The 24,207-nt window shown below is 40.2% G+C and overlaps 1 protein-coding gene and 1 pseudogene across 1 annotated transcript; both read right to left on the bottom strand.

The window, feature by feature from the left end:
* Nucleotides 1-363: 363 nt before the first annotated feature.
* LOC107784285 (phototropic-responsive NPH3 family protein NPY2-like) lies at nt 364-2,530 on the bottom strand (annotated as a pseudogene).
* Nucleotides 2,531-3,664: 1,134 nt separating this feature from the next.
* Nucleotides 3,665-4,403, bottom strand: LOC107784369 (NAC domain-containing protein 78). Its single transcript, XM_016605527.2, has one exon. The coding sequence runs from the start codon at nt 4,401-4,403 to the stop codon at nt 3,675-3,677; it is 729 nt and encodes a 242-aa protein (XP_016461013.2). The 3' UTR covers nt 3,665-3,674.
* Nucleotides 4,404-24,207: the final 19,804 nt, after the last annotated feature.

The raw sequence follows: 24,207 nt of genomic DNA, 5'->3' as shown, positions 1-24,207 counted from the left end.
AAAAATGGGGAGGGCGATTCTGGTCGGGGAAGAAGACGAAGGGGATTATTTAATTAGGGGTATAGCGTGCTGTATTTTTATGCATCGTCAGTATATATAGCGTAAAAATACGTCACGCTATACCTTAACGGCAAAAGTTATTGTTAAGGTATAGCGTGGTGTATTTTGGAGTTATATATAAAAAGGTATTTTTTTTAACATTTATTTACGTAATTTGAGTCCAAAAGAACTACAATGGGGTTCCGGACTCCATAAGAGGCTTCATTTCCTCCTATAAACTTTTTTGTCAAACTATATCCTTCGTTTTCTTCTAGAGGACTTCAGAGAAAGACGACTAGTCTTTTTGACATGCTAATATCAATATTAAAAAAAGCCACCAAGAGTACATTCCTTAGCTTCTTCCAAGTTAGCACATCCAAGACTATCAGACGAATCTGACCCACTATTCTCCCCTTGTCCCTTTTGTTTGACCAGATTTTCGAGAAGATCCTCTTTGACATGAGCAAACCTTTCATTCTACTCCATGGCAATTGGCAGCCTTGTCTGCATGGCTCTTTACATCACCATTAACTTTGTATTTGTTCCGCCATTTCCCATTCTAAAGGCTGCAAGCTCTCTCCTCTCAAGGCCCTGAGTTCTTCTGCAAAGGCTGCATCATCCCAATCTTCGTCTATATTTGTTGTTGCAGATCTTGAACTTCCAGATGAAGCATTATTAAGGTCCTAATAGCTTTGGCCAGATCCGGGGTACTGCTCCCAGACGAGGCATGCATTAGCCCTAACTTGCTCGAAAAAGAGCACTTGTAGAACAAAACGAAGGGATAGCCTCTCGTTTTGCACATCATGCATACAAGCATCCACCGAGAGCTTCTTGCAGTCCATCATCTTACAAAATTCTCTGCCTCTCACTCTTGCTGATTCCAGGGTGCTCCTTAAGGTACATATCAATTGCACCAGTGATACCATCATGACCGGGTCGAGGAAAATTGGATATCATCTCTGCTAGACCAATAAATGCTGACAAAGGGATATTAGGATCTTTCGCAATTTTGGTAAGGCATCCATCTACTAGCTTTGCCACCATTAGTTTTGAAGCTTCTAATAAAATCCCTGGCTTTCGGATCTCCTGAATTTCATCTCCATCTTCTAGCTGAGGTTCAGAATCCTTATCTCGCATTATAAAAACTTCTAATATTTTCTGGACGACATGGACATCATACATGGTTCCTTCCCCATTCGCGGCTTGATTCAAAAGATCATTTACAGAAGCCTCCTACAATTGATGCCCTATTCTTTTAACTAGTTCAGCTTTTGCAATTTATCCAGAATCAAGTGAAATTGATGCTCTCAGCAGTTCTAACAAGAAACTAGAAGAGACACAACCTTTCTCAGAGGACAACAACCATACAATCATATCCAATATTGCACGACATTTAGAGACTATATTTAACTGGAACACACTTTATTAAACACCTTCTATAAGCATAAGCTTTCATAGCTTCTCCAATTACTTCAAAAGAAAGAATGCCTTTGTTTTTTATGGTGACAATTACCCGCTTATATAAATCTACTTCAAGCTCACTTAAGTCCTAACCCACCAATATTTTGGCACCATGCGGCTTCTAATACCATTCAAATTAGGATCATTTCTGTTCTCCTTTGGAAGCTTTTGCGTATAGGACCAATTCACTCTCTTGGGTGCTATAGCATCAATGCTGTGGCTGATCAACTTTAGTTCTTCACACAAACGTGACTGAGACTTAGTAGTTTGAAGAACTTTTATTGAATCTTTCCAGCTCCGAAAAAGCTCGAGTTTAGGAAAACATCAATCTTGTAAATAAGGTTTCCTTTCTCAATAGCTTCTTCACTGTAACAGTGATGCCGTAACAAAACTTGGCACATATTTCAAAGGTAGCAGGTCCTCTAGGAATGGCATGAATGTGAACTTCATCACAATTTGCTTCACTTGCATTTGTTGGGATAAAATAAATAAATAATCCCGCTCAGGAATAATATCCACAGCAAATAATAATAACACAAGAGAATAACAATGGCACCAAATATTTTAGCGGGGTAAAATACAATACCCGACTGGAGCAATATTATCACTATAATATTGCAACTTAGTAGTGTCAAGAAACTACTACAACTTTGAAAGAAATAACACTCTTTATTTAACACACTTCACTACAATATTACTACCACACACTAATTATCTCACAGACAATAATCTGTGGATTACTCTCACTAACTATTCCGATTGAGCATCTAAACACATCATAAAATGTTCATATTAGACACTTCTGTCTCAAACTTTGAAAAAGCTTCTGTCTGCTCGTGTTCGTCACCTGGATAAATTAACCACTTAAAATATATATCCCACCTCCTGTAATTATACACATCAAATATAAGCAGGTACTATAACAAACAAAAACAAGGCATGTCAGTTAAAAAAGAACCCAATCAATTAAAAACAAACTCCTATTCCGTTAAATACATTTGAAGGCTCTCCTCGTTAAATTGAAAACCATTTTTCCAATATCTCCGGTGGCAAGTGTCTAATTGGAACACTTTATTATGTGTTCAGGTGCTCAACTAGAACATCATTAGTTCGAGCACTGTGTAAATGGAAATAGTATGCCTCCAATTGCGATGATTGGAATCGCGCGCCAAATCTTTTGTTAGCAAATATTTATATGGAATTAACTATTCATAATCCTAATCATGCATGGTTAAGATGTGATTAATTAATTAAACGTAAACTTGATAATAGTACGGGACATCATTATTCATCCAAGTTATAATTTAAGAACTTGGGGAAAATATTTATGGAGACAATATGGGAAACGGAAATAATCGGATTACAAAAATTACACCGTATTCTGAATCTACCTAGAGAAAATTTAAAACGGGCTTCTTTTGCGTGTAAACAATTCGTGACGGGGGTGATCAAACTAGTTTACTTTAGCAGTGTTTAACAACAAGCTTAGTACAGTTAACTTGACTATATGAGGTTACACTTTAAAAAAATAATCAAAAAATATCAACAGTCCCTGATATTGATTAGCTCGGAGTTTAGTCACCAATGTACATATGTGGAACAAAATAAATACTTTAGAGAGTCATTATAAAATCCTGCACTACAGACAAAAACCAGTAAGAGTATGACAAGAAAGACATCCGTTGCAATCAAAACAACAAATAATAATTTTATTCAGTGAAACCAACAAGATACGCTACGAGAATAATATGGATAGTAATTTGTTCTATAGCTAGCCAGAGGATGGATTTGATCCAACAAAAATTGTGAAAGATTAATTAGTTAGAATTTTTTGATAAGCATGAATGATGACAAAGAATTACTGCCAGAGAACAGATATTAAGCATTAAACCTACAACAATACATAGCAGGAAATCATGTCAAAGTTATATTAAGTGATACTCCATATATATATATATGTGAATACAAGGAAATTCTTCTGGCAATAGCTAGCTAGTTTCTTTTACGAAGTAATTAGTTCTACTGAGAAACTGTTACCTAGCTAAAAGCTACTCCTATTTTTACTGTAAATTTCATCTAGTACTTCATTCAACAAAGTTATATATAAATTGATTGCTGCGTGTCTCTCCTCCCGTCGGCCATCGATATATCTGCTTCCCTTTCATTACTCATGCTTACCAGATTATATCTCCAAACTCGTCTATCCCTATGAGCATATCATCAGCCCAATTGACCTCCTGTTGGTAGTTGGACCAGTCATTAACTTGATGTTGATCAGCTGCTTGACATATTGTTGCTGGTTGTACTGTTGTGCAGTAATCTTCATCAGGTCCATGTAACATAGCTTCGATTGCTTTTGGAACATCTTGTTCCTCCATATTTACCCCATGATTTTTCTTTGATCTTATATTCTTCTTGATTCGGCACACAACAATATCCTCCTTAGGAATATTGTTTTCTCTAAAGAAATCATTCCCGACGGAATATTCTTTCATCAGCCAATTTTTATTGTGCTCGCCTTCTTTACTACGACTAGTTTGAAACTTGAAACATCTTCTAAACCCAACCACAGTTCCCTTAGCGTTCTTGATAGGATCAATACCGGTTTGGCCTTTCCATGTCCCGTTGGCGCAAGTTCGACGAACCCTTGTATGCTCACTCTTCTGCTTCTTCAACCGAGTAAAAATATAGCGAACCTTCTCTTTGGGATGATCAGAATTAGCTCCAAATATCTCCCATGGTGGTTGGTCTCCATAGATATCGGCAAGTTGGAAATTAGGGCATTCACTCGGCAAAAGCTCGCCCTTTAGGAACCTTTTCAGAAAGTTGATCAACTCTGCTTCAGTAGGGTGAAACCGAACACCCATGATACACCCACGGCGTGCAGCTGGCACCATCGACATGGTATATATGGCCGTCTCTTTTTCTTGCTTATAGAGAAACACAAGACTGAGACAATAGTAATTTCCGCAATTCGCAAAGAGAAGAACTTTTGTTCTCTCAAGTAAGAAGACAAGAACTATGAAAGAAAAACCTAAACGAATGGCGGAAGTTAATTGATGTGAATGCTGTAATATAATGGACTATTTATAGATATCTGATCAGGTTAATTCCAACAGAGAAAATTTAGGAAACAAATTTTTAGGAGAGAAAAGAAGTGTTGATTTCTGCGGAAGGTTAAGCTTGGGACTCAAGTTAGTTTTTTCCTAATCTTTGTATACAATGCGTAAGTTTTTTTACAATTAAACTAATTAGTACAGTTGTGAACAGGTAAAACTGAAAATATAGTTTCTTGTTTCTTTTACTTTTTTCTCTTTCGTTTACAATTTATTTATTTTCTCTAACTGCACTCATCCAATAAGAAATTTCTAAAGGAGAAATGATCAAAGTAGTCCTTAACATATTGGAGTTAATTACTTTATTTTGGTCATTAATATATCCCCTTTCACATGTTTGGTTAATCTAACAGATTTTTTGAAGTGAGAAAAGAAATTAAAGGACAATATTATACGTACACCTCTTTTATAAGAAATGGAAAAGCTAGTAAATTTACCCCAACGTAAACTAGAGAAAAGGAAAACGTGTCTTTTGTCATTGGACTAGCTGTAAATTTAAAAATTTAACATCATCCATATATGTATATATACGCTTCTTGAAACACCATTTTCTTGGAATTAACTTTGACTCAATGTATATTTTCACCATATTTATAATTACTACTAATTAATCGTGCATGATAAAGTTTGGTGCAAAAATTGGGTGCCAGCAAGCTTTTAGCGTTAGATGTATGTATCATTCTATATGTTAATGGTATTGTTACACTAGTATAACTTAAATCCTTCGATATATTAACGATACTAGTAAATTTATCCCATGATCTCTAAAAAAATGACAAGCATACCAATAATAAATTAAATAGAAGTTTAGACACTATTACTCTTTTTTATTAAAAAGAAAAATGCATTTATGTTAATCCATACGCTAATTCATACAAGATTGCATAAATTTAATCTCATCTTATAACTTCTATTTACGGTACAAATAAAGACTTCTAAATTATTTTTAGTTATACCTTCAGAAGATAACTACTTATACAAATGAAACATACAGTTTTTGGCTAGCAATAATAAGTGTTTATAGGCAACAAATCAGATTGATATTTGAAGAACACTACAATGTGCATCGTTACTAGCTTTTCCGGTTCCTTATTATCCCTCACAACTAAGAGTAGATGCTTTAAAATAATTATATTCTTTTTGTTATCAAATCAACTTTCACCTAATAAAATAAGAAAGCATGAATAGGACACAATTAAGTACCAAATATAACATTGCATTCATCTAAGGTTATTCATCTCTAAGAAATGCAGCTCTATGTAATGACCCGTCCGGTCGTTTCATGAATTACCGCTCCATTTTCTCTCATTTATGCTTCTTTATGCTTTTTTATCTATGTTATATGGTATCGGGTTAGTCGGTCCGAATTCAGAATGATTTTTGGAAAGATTTGAGACACTTATTCTCTTAAGTTGGTCTTTTAGTTGGAAAAATTAGCCGGAGGTTGACTTGTGAGCGAACGATCTCGGAATTTGATTTTATCATTTGGATAGCTTCGAAAGGCGATTTGGGACTTAGGATCATGATCAAAATGATTTTTGAAAGTCCGGAATAGATTTAGGCTTGAATTGGTGAAAATGGATTTTTGGCGTTTTCCGGTTGATGGTGAAAATTTGATATCGGGGTCAGAATGGAATTCCGGAAGTTGCAGTAGGTCCGTTGTGTCATTTGTGACGTGTGTGCAAAATTTCAGGTCATTCGGACGAGGTTTGATAGACTTTTTGATCAAAAAAAAAATTCGAAAGTTTTTGGAACTTTAGGCTTGAATCCGATGTTATTTTGTTGATTCGAAGTTGTTTTAGGTGTTTCGAAGATTGGTATAAGTTTGGATAGTGGTATATAACTTATTCGTGCTTTTGGTTGAGGTCCGGGGGCCTCGGGGGTGATTTCGGATGGTTGACGGGGAGTTTGGTGTTGGAATTTTGCAGCTGAAGCTGCTGGATTTACTATCATAACCGCACCTGCGGATTGGGGACCGCAGGTGCGGGACTGCAGGAGCGGACTATTAGCAGCAGATGTGGAATTGGGTGTGAAGAGCTGAAGGCGCGGGTGCGGAAGTTGGGTCGCACCTGCGAGACCGCAGGTGCAGTTTTCAGGATTTAAGTGGAAACCACAGAAGTGGTCGTCTGGCCGCAGAAGCTGTTCTGTAGGTGCAGAAAATGGGCCACAAGTGCGAAAATCCTGGCCAAAAGGTATATAAGGTTTCTTTCGTGAATTTTTGGTTATTTTATCATTTTTCTCATACGGGTTTGAGCTTGAGGGAGCAAATTGAAGAGGGATTTCAAGAGGATTTCGTGGAGGTAAGGTTTTTGGACCCTAAACTTGTTTCTATGTTGGTTTTTGACTGATTAAGCTTGAAATATATGGAAATTAGTAGCAAAAATTGGGGGTTTAGGGCATGGAAATTGGAGACCTTAATCTAGGGATTTGAGGGGTCACTTGTGGTTAGATTTTGGTATTTTTGGTATGTATGGACTCGTGGGAGGATAAAGATTTATTGATATAATTTTTATCTGATTCAGAGACGTGGGCTCCGGGGTCGGGTTTTGTCAATTTCGGTATTTGTGTTGTAATTTGATTATTTTTGCATGGGCTTCATTCCCTTAGCATATATTGATATTGTGATGCTATTTTTGGATAGATTCGACGTGAGTTGAGGGGCAAGGGCATCGCAGAGTAATATTTTCACCAGTTTGGGGTAAGTAACCATTGTAAATCTAGACCTGAGGGTATGAAGTCCCGGTATGTTGTATTGTTTTGATAAATGAGGTGACGCACATGCTAGGTGACGAGCATGTGGGCGTGCACCAGTAGGGATTGTGACTTTGTCCATTCCGTAGCGACTATTAAGCCGCGTACTTGATTTGAAATCTTATGATATTCCGTATTTTAGAGATTGATACTATATTTTGGATTGTACGCCATGTTTGGGGGCTTGTGCCGACCTGTTTACGACCTTAGGGGTATTTTTACTACTTTCCTCACTCTATTTGTTTTGGAAGCATATCTTCAGTCATGTTTTACATGTTTATTGTTTAAATTCGGTTTCATCACTCTATTTCTTAATATATGAAAACTATTTGGGCTGAGTTCCCTCATTTTTACTGATATGCCCGAGTGGCCGTGAGGTTAATAACTGAGAGAGGTTTATGACCTAATGGTTAGGATGATATATATATTATGGATCGGGCTGCATGCCGCAGCAATATTATATATATATATATATGGATCAGGCTACACACCGCAGCGATATACATATGGATCGGGCTCCACGCCATAGCGATATATATTAGATCGGGCTGCGCACCACAGCGATATGACACTTAGGCTGTAGAAGCCCCTCCAGAGTCTGCACACCCCCCGTGAGCTTAATTGACTATGAACTATGGATCGGGCTGCACACCGTAGTGATTATTATCATTATTATGACTATGAGATATTTATTGAGCTGGAGTGCTGAGTGTGAGTACTGTGTGATGAGAGCTGAGTCACGAATGACTGAGAGGCTTGCCCGAGAGGCTATACTTATGAGTAAAACCTTGCCCGAGGGGCTTGTCTTTGACATTTTAATGTTTTCACTCTTCCTTTATACTGAGTCTCTTTTGAAAAATGTTGACTAAATATTTTCAAAGGATTTTGAACTGGAACTAGAGTTTTATGAGATAACTGGATATTAAATTGCAGAATTTGAGTTGATATTTTTGTTGAGACTTCCTATGTGATTTTAAATGCTCGTCACTACACTTAGACTTTATTTACTTTAGTTACTTATTGAGTTAGTGTACTCACGTTACTCTCTGTACTTTGTGTGCAGATCCAGGTGCTCGAGCATCAGAGTGAGAGCTTCCAGCACTCTCAGAGCTTTACCGGAGACTGCAAGGTAGCTACACGACGTTCGTATCCCTGCTTTCCTCTTTCCTATCTTAGTATTCTGTTATTTCAGACTTATGATGTATTATTCAGTCAGTTTTGAGTTGTATTTAGAGGCTCTTGACTAGTGACACCGGATTTGTTAGGCTGAGTTGGCATTTTGTATGGATTTTCCGCATATTCTCTTTTTAGTCATCTATTTCATATGACGAATTTGAGACTTATTCGATACTAGAAAATGATTTTTATAAAAGATTTCGTTGTGGTAAATGTTTGGTTGGCTTGCCTAGTACTGTGATAGGCGCCATCACAACTGGGGTATTTGGGGTCGTGAGAAGTTGGTGTCAGAGCCTAGGTTACATAGGTCTCGCGAGCCATGAGCCGGTTTAGTAGAGTCTCGCGGATCGCTATGGAGACGTCTGTACTTATCCTCGGGAGGATGCAGAATCTTTTGGAAAAACTTCACATTCTTGAAATTCCTATCATGCGAATCTGTTGATTCTAGTACTAAACTTCTGTTATTTTATTCTCTCATAGATGATGAGGAAATGTGCTACCGGTCAGGATGGACGACCACCAGTACCACCAGTTGGGGCCACTAGAGGCCGAGGACGTGGTTGAGGCTGTGGTAGAGGCATGGGTGTAGCCCGCACAACAGCTAGGGCGACACCTGCAGATCCACTAGCCGCCCCAGTTCAGGATTAGGTCCTAGTTGCGGATGCTCCAGCAACACCAGCTCAGGCACCGGTTGTGCCTATTATAATTCTAGGCCTTCAGGAGGCTCTAGCTCAGATCCTATCACTGTACACTGGTTTGGCTCAGGCAGTCTCAGTTACTACGACCGCAACTACTTCTCAGGCCGGGGGAGGCACTCAGACTCCCATTGCTCGCACACCTGAGCAGTTTGTGCAGGGACTTCAGATACCGGGGGCACCTCCAGCCCAGCCGGTTGCACCAACTCAGGAGTGTGTGGTACTAGTTATGCCTGACGACGAGCAGCATCCATTGGAGAGGTTTGGTAGACTTCAGCCTCTGAGTTTCAGCGGTACAATGGGCGAGGATGCCCAGGGTTTCTTGGACAAGTGTAAGAGGATTCTTCGTACAACGGGTATTCTGGAGACCAGTTGGGTCGCATTTACTACCTTTTAGTTTTCTGGAGCTGCCTTTACTTGGTGGAAGGCTTATGAGAGGCGTAGGCCTGTTGATGCATCGCCCTTTACCTGGTAGCAGTTCTCCGTTGTTTTATTGGAGAAGTATGTGCCACAGTCCCGAAGGGAGGAGCTGCGCAGGCAGTTTGAGTAGTTGCGATAGAGAGATATGACTGTGATGCAGTATGAGATGAGGTTCTCAGAGTTAGCTCGCCATGCCGTTTGGTTGGTTCCTACGGATAGAGAGAGAGGATTCAGAGGTTCGTTGATGGTCTCACATATCAGCTTTGGATTCTCATTACCAGGGAGAGGGTGTCAGGTGCTACCTTTGAGGAGGTGGTTGAAATTTCCCACGAGATTGAGTCAGTTCGTCGCCAGGAGCGAGATGAGATGGAGGCCAAGAGTCATGGATCTGGCAGTTTTGGTGGTGCTCCTTCGAGGGGTCAGTTTCAGCACGGTAGAGGCCGTCCATTCATACATGCTCAGTCAGCTCGTCTAGTTCATTGTGGGGTATTATCGGGTTATGGTTCTCACATCTCGCATTAGGGCCATCTACCACTCAGTGCCTTTTCAGCCCAGAGTTTGTCTTGTGCTCCATCAGTTCAGGGCTCTTCTACGCTAGTGCATCTGCTTGTCATTCCGGTGCCAGGGGTTCCCTTCAGTCCCCGTTCCCTGCACCAGGGAGTTGTTATGAGTATGGAGCGTTTGGACATATGAGAAGGAAATGTCCTCATCTTCTTAAGGGTCCGTCTCAGCAGAGGAGTCATCCCTCGACTTCAACTCTACTTACTTCACCACCTGCTCAGGCAGCTAGGGGTAGGGGTCAGTCAGTTAGGGGCCTCCCTGGAGGGGGAGGTCGATCAGGTGGTGGTCAGGCCCATTTCTATGCACTCCCAGCCAGACCAGATGCTATTGCTTCAGATGATGGGATTACAGGTATTGTCTCAGTCTACCGTAGAGATGCCTCTGTATTATTTGATCCTGGTTCCACTTTTTCATATGTGTCATCATCATACTTTGCTCGTTATTTGGATACGCCCCGTGAGTCTCCTATTTCATCTGTTCGTGTATCTACTTCGGTAGGCAATACTATAGTTGTGGACCGTGTATACCGGTCGTGTGTGATTGCTCTTGAGGGTCTGAAGACTCGAGTAGACCTATTATTGCTTTGTATGGTGGACTTTGATGTTATATAAGGCATGGATTGGTTATCCCCATATCGTAACTATCATACTAAGAAAGTAACGTTGGCTATATTGGATGTGCCACGGATTGAGTGGCGAGGTTCGACTGATTTTATTCCCAGTAGGGTGATATCATTTCTGAATGCCCAGTAGATGGTTGGGAAAGGTTGTTTTTCGTACTTAATGTTTGTGAAGGATGTTAGTGCAGAGATTCCCAGTATTGATTCTGTTCCAGTTGTGAGGGATTTTCCTAATGTTCTTCATGCAGACCTGTCGGGCATGCCACCGACCAGGGATATTGATTTTGGTATTGACCTAGTGCCGGGAACTCAGCCTATCTCTATTCCACCATATCGTATGGCACCAACGAAGTTGAAGGAGCAACTTCAAGAACTCCTTGATAAGTGGTTTATTCGGCCTAGTGTTTCGCCGTGGGGTGCTCCTGTTCTATTTATGAAGAAAAAGGATAGCACGATGAGGATGTGCATTGATTACAGGCAGTTGAACAAGGTTACAATTAAGAACAAGTATCCCCTGCCTCGCATTGATGATTTGTTCGACCAGCTTCAGGGAGAGAGGGTGTTCTCCAAGATTGATCTCCGTTCAGGGTATCACTTGCTGAAGATCAGGGACTCGATATTCTTAAGATAACTTTTATGCACCCGATATGGTCACTACGAGTTCCTTGTAATGTCTTTTGGGCTAACCAATACCCCAACAACGTTCATGCATTTGATGAACAGCGTATTCCGACTGTATCTCGACTCGTTTGTCATAGTTTTCACTGATGATATTCTGGTGTATTCGCGTAGTTAGGAGGAGCACACAGAGCATTTGAGAGTGGTATTTCAGCGGTTGAGGGAGGAGAAGCTTTATGCAATGTTCTCCAAGTGTGAGTTATGGCTCAGTTCAGTGTCTTTCTTGGGGAACGTGGTGTCTAGTGGGGTATTCAGGTTGATCCGAAGAAGATAGAGGCGGTTCAGAGTTGGCCTAGGCCATCCTCAGCCACAAAGATTCACAGTTTTCTTGGTTTGGCGGGTTATTACCGTCGGTTCGTTCAGGGATTTTCATCTATTGCATCATCCTTGACCATGTTGACTCGGAAGGGGGCTCCATTCCAGTGGTCGGATGAGTGTGAGGCGAGCTTTCAGAAGCTCAAGACTACCTTGACCACAACTCCAGTGATAGTGTTTCCATCAGCTTCAAGTTCATGCACAATATATTGTGATGCTTCGAGAGTGGGTATTGGGTGTGTGTTGATGCAAGAGGGTAGAGTTATTGCTTATGCTTCTCGTCAGTTGAAGCCCCATGAGAAGAACTAACTTGTTCATGATTTATAGTTGGCTGCTATTGCTCACGCGTTGAAGATTTGAAGGCATTATTTGTTTGGTGTGTCTTGTGAGTTGTTTATTGATCATCGTAGCCTCCAACACTTGTTCAAACAGAAGGATCTCAATTTTAGGCAGCGGAGATGGTTGGAAATGCTAAAGGACTATGATATTACTATCTTGTAGCATCCGGAGAAGGCCAATGTAGTGGCCGATACCTTGAGTAAAAAGGCGGTGATTATAGGCAGTTTGGCATATATTCATACTGGAGAGAGACCTCTTGCAGTCAATGCTCAGACCTTGGTCAATCGGTTTGTGAGGCTGGATATTTCGGAGCCTAGTCGGGTATTGACTTGTGTGATTTCTCGGTCTTCTTTATTTGATCGCATCAGAAAGCACCAGTATGATGATCCTCATTTGCTTGTCCTTAAGGACAGAGTTCAACATGACGATGCCAGGGATGTGACTATTGGTGATGATGGGGTATTGAGAATGCAGGGCCAGATATGTGTGCCCAATGTAGATGGGCTTCAGGAGTTGATCTTGGAAGAGGCCTATAGCTTGCGGTATTCCATTCATCCAAGTGCCGCGAAGATGTATCAAGATCTGAGACAACATTATTGGTAGAGGAGGATGAAAAAGGATATTATAGGATTTGTAGCTCGGTGTCTCAATTGTCAGTAGGTGAAATATGAGCATCAGAGACCGGGTGACTTGCTTCAACAGACGGTTATTCTAGAGTGGAAGTGGGAGCAGATCACCATGGACTTTGTAGTTTGGCTCCAACGAACTTTGAAGAAGTTCGATGCGATTTGGGTGATTGTGGATTGGCTGACCAAGTCCGCACACTTCATTCCTATTTGTACTACCTATTCTTCAGAGCGGTTGGCATAGATCTATATCCGAGAGATTGTTCGGTTGCATGGTGTCCCATTTTCCATCATTTCAGATAGAGGTACTTAGTTTACTTCATAGTTTTGGAGGGACATGCAGCGAGAGTTGGGTACTCAGGTTGAGTTGAGCACAATTTTTCACCCTCAGATGGATAAGCAGTCTGAGAGCACTATTCGGATATTGGAGGACATGTTGCATGCTTATGTGGTTGACTTCGGTGGTTAATGGGATCTGTTTCTACTGCTCGCGGAGTTTGCATATAACAACAGTTATCAGTCGAGTATTCAGATGGCTCCATACTAGGCTTTATATGGGAGGCGGTGTAGGTCTCCAGTTGTTTGATTTGATCTCAGCGAGGCTAGGCTTTTGGGTACAGACATGGTGCATGATGCTTTAGACAAGGTGAAGGTGATTCAGGAGAGGCTTCATACAACGCAGTCGAGGAAAAAGAGTTATGCTGACAGGAAGGTTCGTGATGTGTCTTATATGGTTGGGAAGAAGGTTATACAAAAGGGTTCACCCATGAAGGGAGTTATAAGGTTTGGAAAGAAGGGGAAATTGAGTCCTCGGTTCATTGAGACTTTTGAGGTGCTTCGGAGGATTGGGGAGGTGGCTTATGAGCTTGCCTTGCCACCTAGCTTATCGAGTGTGCATCCGGTGTTTCATGTTTCCATGCTCCGAAAGTATATTGGCAATCTGTATCATATTTTGGGTTTCAGCACGGTTCAGGTAGAGGGTGATTTGACTTATGATGCGAAGCCAGTGACTATTTTGGAGTGTCAGGTTTGAAAGTTGACATCAAAGGATATAACTTCAGTGAAAGTGCGCGGAGAGGTCGCCCTATGAAAGAGGCTACCTGGGAGACCAAGCGGGAGATGCGGAGCAGATATCCTCACTTATTTGAGGCTTCAGGTATGTTTCTTGACTCATTCGAGGATGAACATTTGTTTAAGAGGGGGAGGATGTAACGACCCGGCCGGTCGTTTCATGAATTATCGCTCTGTTTTCCCCCATTTATGCTTCTTTATGCTTTGTTCATATGTGTTATATGGTATCAGGTTAGTCAATCCGAATTCGGAATGGTTTTTGAAAAAGTTTGAGACACTTAGTCTTTTAAGTTGGTTTTTTAGTTAGAAAAGTCAACCGGAAGTTGACTTGTGAGCAAACGATCTCGGAATTTGGTTTTTATAATTCAGATAGCTTCGGGAGGTGATTTGGGACTAAAGAGCGTGATCGGAATGAGTTTTGAAAGTCTGAAGAAGATTTAGGCTTGAATTGGCGAAAATGGATTTTTGGCATTTTCCGGTTGATGGTGGAAATTTTGATATCGAGGTCGGAATGGAATTCTGAAAGTTGTAGTAGGTTTGTTGTGTCATTTGTGACGTGTGTACAAAATTTCAGGTAATTCGGACGAGGTTTGATAGACTTTTTGATCAAAAGCGGTATTCAGAAGTTTTTGGAACCTTAGGCTTGAATCCAATGTTATTTTGTTGATTCGATGTTGTTTTAGGTATTTCGATGATTGGTATAAATTTGGATAGTGGTATATGACTTGTTCATGCTTTTGGTTGAGGTCTTGGGGGCCTCAGAGTGATTTGGATGGTTGTTGGGGAATTTGGAGTTGGAATTTTGCAGCTGAAGCTGCTGGATTTACTGTCATAACCCCACATGCGGATTGGGGACCGCAGGAGCGGACTATTAGCCGTGTAGACATGTAATTTTTGACCCTTCATGAAATCGTATACCTTTAATGCTTAGATATTAATTCTTAGGTCTAATAGTACTAATTATTTTTTTTAAAAAAAAAAAAAACTAACTACAAAAATATTTTTATTTATTTTATGAAGTTTGTATTTTTGTCTTGTTAGTTATACTCTTAAAAAATATATACAAAAATAGCCTTGACACTTAGTTTTCAAAAGAAAAACAAAAACAAAATAAAATTTATTTAGTTATTTTAGTATTTAAGTTGTAGGGTTGAATAAATATCAAATAATGTTTAAGCTACATTGATATAGCTCTTAATTTCTTTTAATATTTCATGGTTAAGCAAAAAAAAAAAAAGAAGAAGATTGAAACAAAATAAGAAAACAAAGAAAAAGGAAAAAAGTAAGTAATGAAGCAAAATAGAACGGAAGAAGCAAAAGCAAGAAAGGAAAATTAAAGTGGCCCCCATTTTCTGTCACGACCCAATCCCCGAACCCGGTCGTGATGGCGCCCATCGTGAAGACAAGGCCAACCAGACCAAATGGAATACCTCTTTTAAATAGTTAATCATCATAACAGTAATAACATATAATATAATACTCATAAATTGCGGAATTTAACGATAATAATAGCAGGAACCATCCCGACACAGCCCAAACTGGGGTGTTACAAGTCATGAGCTACTACAGAATCTGCTATAGGTCTACAACAGTACGGAATCCGATATAACAGTCTGAAGAAAACATAAATGATAGAGGATAAGAGAGACAAGGGGCTGCGGACGTCAACAACTACCTCGTAACTCCAAATCACTGCCTAGCCTGGAAGGAATCAGCGCTCAGGTGCGGACTCTGCTATTCCTGAATCTGCACACACGGTGTAGAGAGTAATGTGAGTACTCCGACTCAGTGAGTAATAGTTACAAATAATGGCTGAAAGTATGAAAACACGTAAATGTACAAATCAATTCCATATCAAGCAGTAAAATCACTTAAAACAGTAAATCAGTGAAGAAACCAAATGATATTCCTTTTTAAAACAAGTAAAACAGGTAATTAACAAGTAGAAATCTACCCCTCGGGCACAGTATCAATCGCTCAGCATAGTTTCAGCCCCTCGGGCTCACTCTCAGTACATTATCAGCCCCTCGGGCTACCTCACAATCACTCAGCATAATGGTCAGCCATTGTTACCTGACCAAATTGCATCATACAGTGTCATTATTACCACTGTTTCAAATCACATGGGTACCCACTCTCACTGTGGGTGTGCAAACTCCGGAGGGGCCCCTTACGGCCCAAGCGCTATATCAATCCACCTCGTGGCATCATCACTCAGCGTATCCTCACATCACTCAAGCCACCACATGACATAAATAGTATCTCAGGCCCTCGGCCTCATATCACTCAGCATATCCTCACATATAGCCCTCAATCTCACTCAGTCCAGAAATCATCATAAGCCCCTTGGGCATTAGTAAAACAGTAGTTCTCACCCCAAAACATGATGTAGAAATATCATTTAAGTTTCAAATCTGAGTAAAAGTGGCTGAGTTTGTAAAATAGTAGATATCAACAGGACTGAGTTCAAATAATAAGTCAAGCAGTAAGGAAACAGTTATAAAAAAATCCCCGGAGGGTTCAAATAGTTGGCACGAAGCCCAAATATGACAATCAGCCTAAATCATGATGACAACAAATGAATTTCAGTCAAATATTCAGTAAAGTCATCAATTGGGATGGACCAAGTCACAATCACCAGTAGTGAAAGACCCCACGCTCATCATCCAGCGTGTATCTTGCCTCAATATAGCACTACGATGTGCAATCCGGGGTTTCAAACCCTCAGGACATCATTTACAACCATTACTCACCTCGAACTAGCTAATTCTCTAGCTCGCGACACCTTTGCCCCTCGAATTAGCCTCCACGCGCGTCGAATCTATCCAAAATCAGAACGAATACGTCACAATAAGCTAAGGGAACAAAGGCCAAGCAAAAACATTCGAAAAATATCAAAAATCTCGAAATTAGCAAAACCCGAGCCCCGGGCCCACGTCTCGGAATTGGGTAAAATTTACACTTTCAGAATCCTCATACCCTCACGAGTCTAACCATACCAAAATTATCCAATTCCGATAACATTTGGTCCTTCAAATCATCATTTTACATTTTTTTGAAAGGTTTCACAATTTTCTTCCCAAATTCCATCTCAAATCACGAATTAAATGATGAATTCAGTGATAGATTCATGTATTCTAGCCAAATCTAAGTTAAAATCACTTACCCCGATGAATTTCTTGAAAAACCTTCGAAAAATCGCCAAAATCCGAGCTCTCTAGGTCAAAATATCAAATATAACCCAAAACATCGTATTTATAGGTACCCCTCAGGTATCAGCTACCGCGGGCCGCACCAAAACTCACGCAGTTCGCGCAAGCCAGTGCGGTCCGCGCAAAGGCAACGTGCGGCCGCACAGGCCTCCCTCTGCAGTGATAGGCTTTAGTATTTTGGCCATAACTTTTGCTACAGATGTCCAAATTGCGATATCTTTACCTTTCTGGAAACTAGACACGAAGGTCGTTTTTGAATCACGTCAAAATTCCTTGTAGATCAAAAGATATGAGCTTCCGAAGTAGGACCAGCAGATCGTTCCCCACCGCGGCCGCACACCATTTTGTGCGGTCCGCATGACACCTACTGTGGTCGCGTCTGTGCGGTCCGCGCAGCACTCAACGCGGGCACACCTATTGTTGTGCGGACCGCATGGGTGAGTTCTGGGGCCTGCAACCCCTGTAGACCTGCTACAGCTATGATTTTTGCACTAAAACATCCCGGAACCTACCCGGAACTCCCAGAACTTCAAACCAATTGTACCAACACATCTCATGACATCGTTCAAACTTGCTCAAAACTTCGGAACGCTCACAACAACATCAAATCACCAATTTAACATAGGATTCAGGCCTAAGAGCTCCAAGAACTCTTAAATTATGATTTCGATCAAAAGATCTATGAAATCTCGTCCGAATGACCTGAAATTTTGCACACACATCCCAAATGACACAACGAAGCTAATGCAACTCTCGGAATTCTATTTGCCAAAATATCAATTTCGCCAATTCAAGCCTAAATCTTCTCTACAACTCCAAAACCCGTTCTGATCGCGCTCCTAAGTCACAAGTCACCTCCCGAAGCTAACTGAACTATCTGGACTCACTTCCGGGCCTTCTAACACATAAGTCAACATCCGGTTGACTTTTCCAACTTAAGCCTTCTTAAAAGAGACTAACTGTCTCATTTCTTACCAAATCCTCTCCGAACTCGAACTAATAAACTCGATCACATAAAACACGGATAACGAAGCATAAAAAAGCTGAAATGGGGGAAATGGAGCGGCAACTCATGAGACGACTAGTCGGTTCATCACATCCTCGCCAACCTAATCAAACGTTCATCCTCGAACGAGTCAAGAAACATACCTGAAGCCTCAAACAGATGAGGATATCTGCTCTGTATCTCCCGCTCGGTCTCCCAGGTAGCCTCCTCCACGGGCCGACCTCTCTACTACACTTTCACTGAAGTTATATCCTTTGACCTCAACTTCCGAACCTGGCGACCAAAAATAGCTACTGGCTCCATATCAAAGGTCAAATCATCATCCAACCGAACCGTGCTGAAGTCCAAAACATGAGACGGATCCCCAATATACTTCCGGAGCATAAAAACATGAAATACCGGATGCACACTCGACAGGCTAGGTGGTAAAGCAAGCTCATAAGCCACCTCCCCAATCCTCCGAAGCACCTCAAAAGGCCCAATGAACCGAGGACTCAACTTGCCTTTCTTCCCAAATCTCATAACACCCTTCATGGGCGAAACCTTTAGCAAGACCTTCTCACCGACCATGTAGGACACATCTCGAACCTTCCGGTCCGTATAATTCTTCTGACGTGACTGCGTTGTACGAAGACTCTCCTGAATCACCTTTACCTTCTCTAGGGCATCCTGAACCAAATCTGTCCCCAATAGTCTAGCCTCGCCGGGCTCAAACCAACCAACCGGAGATCTACACCGCCTCCCGTACAAAGCCTCATATGAAGCCATCTGAATACTTGACTGGTAGCTGTTGTTGTAAGCAAACTCTGCAAGTGGTAGAAACTTATCCCATGAACCTCCAAAGTCAATAACACAAGCACGCAACATGTCCTCCAATATCTGAATAGTACGCTCGGACTGTCCGTCCGTCTGAGGATGAAACGTTGTGCTCAACTCTACCTGAGTACCCAACTCTCTCTGCATGGTTCTCTAAAACTGCAAAGTAAACTGAGTACCTCTATCTGAGATAATGGAAACAGGAATGCCATGCAACCGAACAATCTCCCGGATACAAATCCCTGCCAACCGCTTTGAAGAATAGGTAGTACACACAAGAATGAAGTGCGCAGACTTGGTCAGTCGTCCACAATCACCCAAATAGCATCGAACTTCTTCAAAGTCCGAGGAATTCCAACCACAAAGTCCATAGTGATTCTCTCCCACTTCCACTCGGGAATAACCATCTGCTGAAACAAGCTACCCGGTCTCTGATGCTCATACTTCACCTGCTGGCAGTTGAGACACCGAGCTACAAATCCCACAATATCTTTCTTCATTCTTCTCCACCAATAGTGCTGCCTCAAATCCTAATACATCTTCGCAGCACCCGGATGAATGGAATACCGCGAGCTATGGGCCTCCTCCAAAATCAGCTCTCTAAGCCCATCCACATTGGGCACACAAATCTGGCCCTGCATCCTCTACACACCATCATCAGCGATGGTCACATCTCTGGCATTATCATGCTGGACTCTGTCCCTAAGGACAAGCAAATGCGGATCATCATACTGGCGCTCTCTGATGCGATCATATAAAGAAGACCGAGAAACCACACAAGCCAACACCCGACTGGGCTCCGAAATATCCAACCTCACGAACCGATTGGCCAAGGCCTGAACATCAACTGCAAGAGGTCTCTCCACAACTGGAATATATGCCAAACTCCCCATACTCACTGCCTTCGGCTCAAAGCATCGTCCACCACATTGGCCTTTCCCGGATGGTACAATATAGTGATATCATAATCCTTAAGCAACTCCAACCATCTCCGCTGCCTCAAATTAAGATCCTTTTGCTTGAACAAATGCTGAAGACTGCGATGATCAGTGAACACCTCACAAGATACGCCATACAAGTAATGCCTCCAAATCTTGAATGCGTGAACTATGGCGGCCAACTCCAAATCATGAACGGGGTAGTTCTTCTCATGGGGCTTCAACTGCCGAGAAGCATAAGCAATAACTCTACCCTCCTAAATCAACACACAACCAATCCCAACTCTTGAAGCATCACAATACACATTATATGAACCTGAAGCTGATGGCAAAACCAATACTGGAGCTGTGCTCAAGGTTGTCTTGAGCTTCTGAAAGCTCTCCTCACACTTGTTCGACCATACGAATGGAGCACCCTTCTGAGTCAACTTGGTCAAGGGCGATCCAATGGATGAAAATTCCTGAACAAACCGGCGATAATAGCCTGCTAACCAAAGAAAGCTACGAATCTCTATGGCTGAGGACGGTTTGGGCCAACTCTGAACCGCCTCTATCTTCTTTGGATCAACCTGTATACCCTCGCTGGACACCACATGCCCCAAGAAAGCCACTAAACTAAGCCAAAACACACACTTGGAGAATTTTGCATAAAGCTTCTCCTCCCTCAGTCTCTGCAACACAACTCTCAAATGCTCCGCGTGCTCTTCCTGACTATGCGAGTACACCAGAATATCATCAATGAATACAATAACGAATGAATCCAGATAAGGCCAAAATACACTGTTCATCAAATGCATGAATGTTGTTGGGGCATTGGTTTGCCCGAAGAACATAACAAGAAACTCATAATAACCATATCTGGTCCTGAAAGCAGTCTTAAGAATATTTGAATCCCTAATCTTCAACCGGTGATAACCCGAACGGAGATCAATCTTGGATAACACCCTCGCTCCCTGAAGCTGATCAAATAAATCATCAATGCGAGGCAAAGGATACTTGTTCTTGATTGTTACTTTGTTCAATTGCCTATAATCAATGCACATTCTCATTGTACCATCCTTCTTCTTCACAAACAAAACTGATGCACCCCAAGGGGACATACTAGGACGAATGAACCCCTTATCTAGGAGTTCCTGAAGCTGTTCTTTCAATTCCTTCAACTCTGCTGGTGCTATCCGATATGGCGGAATAGAAATGGGCTGAGTGCCCGGCACCAGGTCAATACCAAAATCAATATCCCTGTCAGGTGGCATGCCTGTCAGGTCTGCAGGAAAAACATCGGGAAAATCCCTCACAACTGGGACAGAATCAATACTAGGAGTCTCAGCTCCAACATCCCTCACAAACGCTAGATATGAAAGTCAACCCTTCCCAACCATACGCTGGGCCTTCAAGAAAGAGATCACTCTACTCGGGATATAATCAGTCACACCACATCACTCGATCCGTGGTACACCCGACATAGCCAAAGTGACTGTCTTAGCATGGCAGTCTAGAATAGCACGACACGGAGATAGCCAATCGATTCCCAAAATGACATCAAAATCCACCATGCTCAATAGCAATAGATCCACTCGGGTCACTAGACCCCTAATAGTCACCACACATGATCGGTACACACGGTCTACAACAACAGTATTGCCCACTAGGGTAGATACATGAACAGGTAAAGCAAGAAACTCACGGGGCGTACCCAAATAACGAGCAAAGTATGATGACACATAAGAAAAAGTGGAACCAGGATCAAATAATACAGAGGCATCTCTGTGGCAGACTGAAATAATACCTGTTGTCACACCTCCTTTTTCCGCCCCCGCGAGGGTACAAGGGAGTTTTTTCCAATTAAAGGACAATCAAAATGGGATTTGTTTATTTATTTCAGAGTCGCCACTTGGGAGATTTAGGGTGTCCCAAGTCACCAATTTTAATCCCGAATCGAGGAAAAGAATGACTCCATATTACAGTCTGCGCACCAGAAATCCGGATAAGAAATTCTGTTAACCCGGGAGAAGGTGTTAGGCATTCCCGAGTTTCGTGGTTTTAGCACGGTCGCTCAATTGTCATATTTGGCTCGTTTATCTGATTTTTAAACAATTAAGAACTTATATGCAAATTTAACTTTTAAAACCGCTTTTATCATTATTTATTTTATACAAAATTGCAACGTCGTGAAAACGCATCTCGAACCACGCCACAACCAGTGCACACGTGATTTGTTGATGCATTTTTGACTTCATCAAGATCGTGATTTGGGTTACATAAATGTACACCCGTATTTAAGAAAATAACCTTATTAAATATGCGCCAAAATACTACGCGTTATGATATTATTAGGTAGGACTGTGAATTCTACTAAATTGCCCATCTCGGAATCTAGGCATTTTCTTATATTTTAAAAATAAATAAATAAATAAGATTGGAGGACTGCAATTTTTGTATTATTTATATTTATTTATTTTTAGCGAGATCCTCCCTTATTTTATGAATACCCTTTAATGACTACATCTTTATTATTACTAAGTTTGTCTATAATTATGAAGTCAATCTCTACATACTTAAAAATAACATATTAATTACTAATTTAAAACAAATATTAATGGAAAGTAATATTACTAAAATTATAATTACAAACAACATGGAATTGTCAAAAAATAAAAAAATTATCCCATAGTTGGATTAAAATTCATATTATTAGTATGACTTAAGCTTATTGAAATTAATTATTTACAAATACTGAAAATTGAAAAAAAAAACTTGATTACTAAGCCATATTTCTAAAAATTAAACAATTTAACCTTAACTAACCTTGTTTTAATTCACATCATGTCCTAATACTTGATTCGCAAACTAATTCATGTTTTAACTGAAATTAACTACATGATTCCGATTAACTTAACGCTGACAAAAAACCTTATGAACAAAGAACTTAGTCAATTTTTGCCAAACTGATTCCGTAACGCCATTTTTACGTTATTTCTTCTATTTTGATTATTAAACAGTTTTAATTAGTAATCAGTCTTAAATATATTTCTTAATAATCCGGTTAAGGCGTTATTTAATATATCGCTATAACATGCTTAATGACAGTGATTTACAGAATAATAATACATGAAATAATCTAAATACAATTAAAAAAAACTAAAACTAAATTAGAAATTTAACATTCCGTTCTTCATTTCAGCTTACAAAATGCCAAAATTACAGTTGTGTACCTGGTATTGCCAATAATAAGAAGAAGAAAGTCAGCCACGCAGTACGTAACACAGCAACAACAATAATAACCAGCAATCCAGTCAACAAAAATCCCAGTGACAGATTTGAAAATCAAAATAAAATCCAGAAACACTGTCAACAAACAACGGACAGAAACTAAGGGAATTTTCAGATTTGAAAAGCTAATTAATGTTTAACCCTTAATTTCTAAACCCGTATATCAGAATATTTATCAGGTGTGTACTACTCTCTCTTCCAATTTTCAGCTCTTTTTATTTTTTTTCTCTATATATCTATCTCTCTCAGATTCGTTCTGTGTTTTTCTTCTATTTTTCTCTATCTGTGTGTCTTCCCAAAATCTGATTCAAGACTTCCTATATATAATCAACCCTTTAATCAATTAAAATCAATCACTTTCTCCTACCAAACCCATTATCTTCCCACTCATCCCCCACTATATTAAACTAATATATCAAACCAACCCATTACATTTTGTCCCCCATGCCTAATATAAATAATTACCATATTCCCTCCACTACATTTTGTCTTGTCCCCCATTCAATTAAATAATAATATCAAAGCCCACCCCATTACATTTTGTCCCCCATGCTTAATATAAAGAATTACAAAATGTTCAATTACCAAACTACCCCTCCGACCTTATTGCAATTATCATTTTACCCCTGAACGTACTACAAATTACCAAACTACCCCCATCAGCTATAACAATCAATTAATCAAACTTAACCAAAATATAGACAATATGATCAATTTCTAACAATGTTCAAACAACAAATTACATGAACACAATTTCTTCAACATTTCAACAACAAATCACATGAACACAAATTGAACAACAAAGAACAACTAAAATTTGATTGAACAATATTTTTAGCAACAAACAATCCTATTTTCAGATTCAACAACAACAACAAACAAGTATATTTAGATTTCTAAATTCACTCATATTGAACTTAAAATTAACTCTAACAACATTACAACCAACATTTCCTATATTAAACTTAAACAAGATTATGAGACAAATTCAAGAAATAATCATAAATGATAAACAAGAAATCAAACTATACAAATTTCGTATTCAAGATCAACCAAACAAAGTATGAACATGAATGAATCTATTTTTTAAAACAACAA

This window comes from Nicotiana tabacum, chromosome 6 (genome assembly GCF_000715075.1).
Source record: "Nicotiana tabacum cultivar K326 chromosome 6, ASM71507v2, whole genome shotgun sequence".
NCBI classification, from domain to species: domain Eukaryota; kingdom Viridiplantae; phylum Streptophyta; class Magnoliopsida; order Solanales; family Solanaceae; genus Nicotiana; species Nicotiana tabacum.
This window is presented reverse-complemented; position numbering and strand designations above follow the sequence as displayed.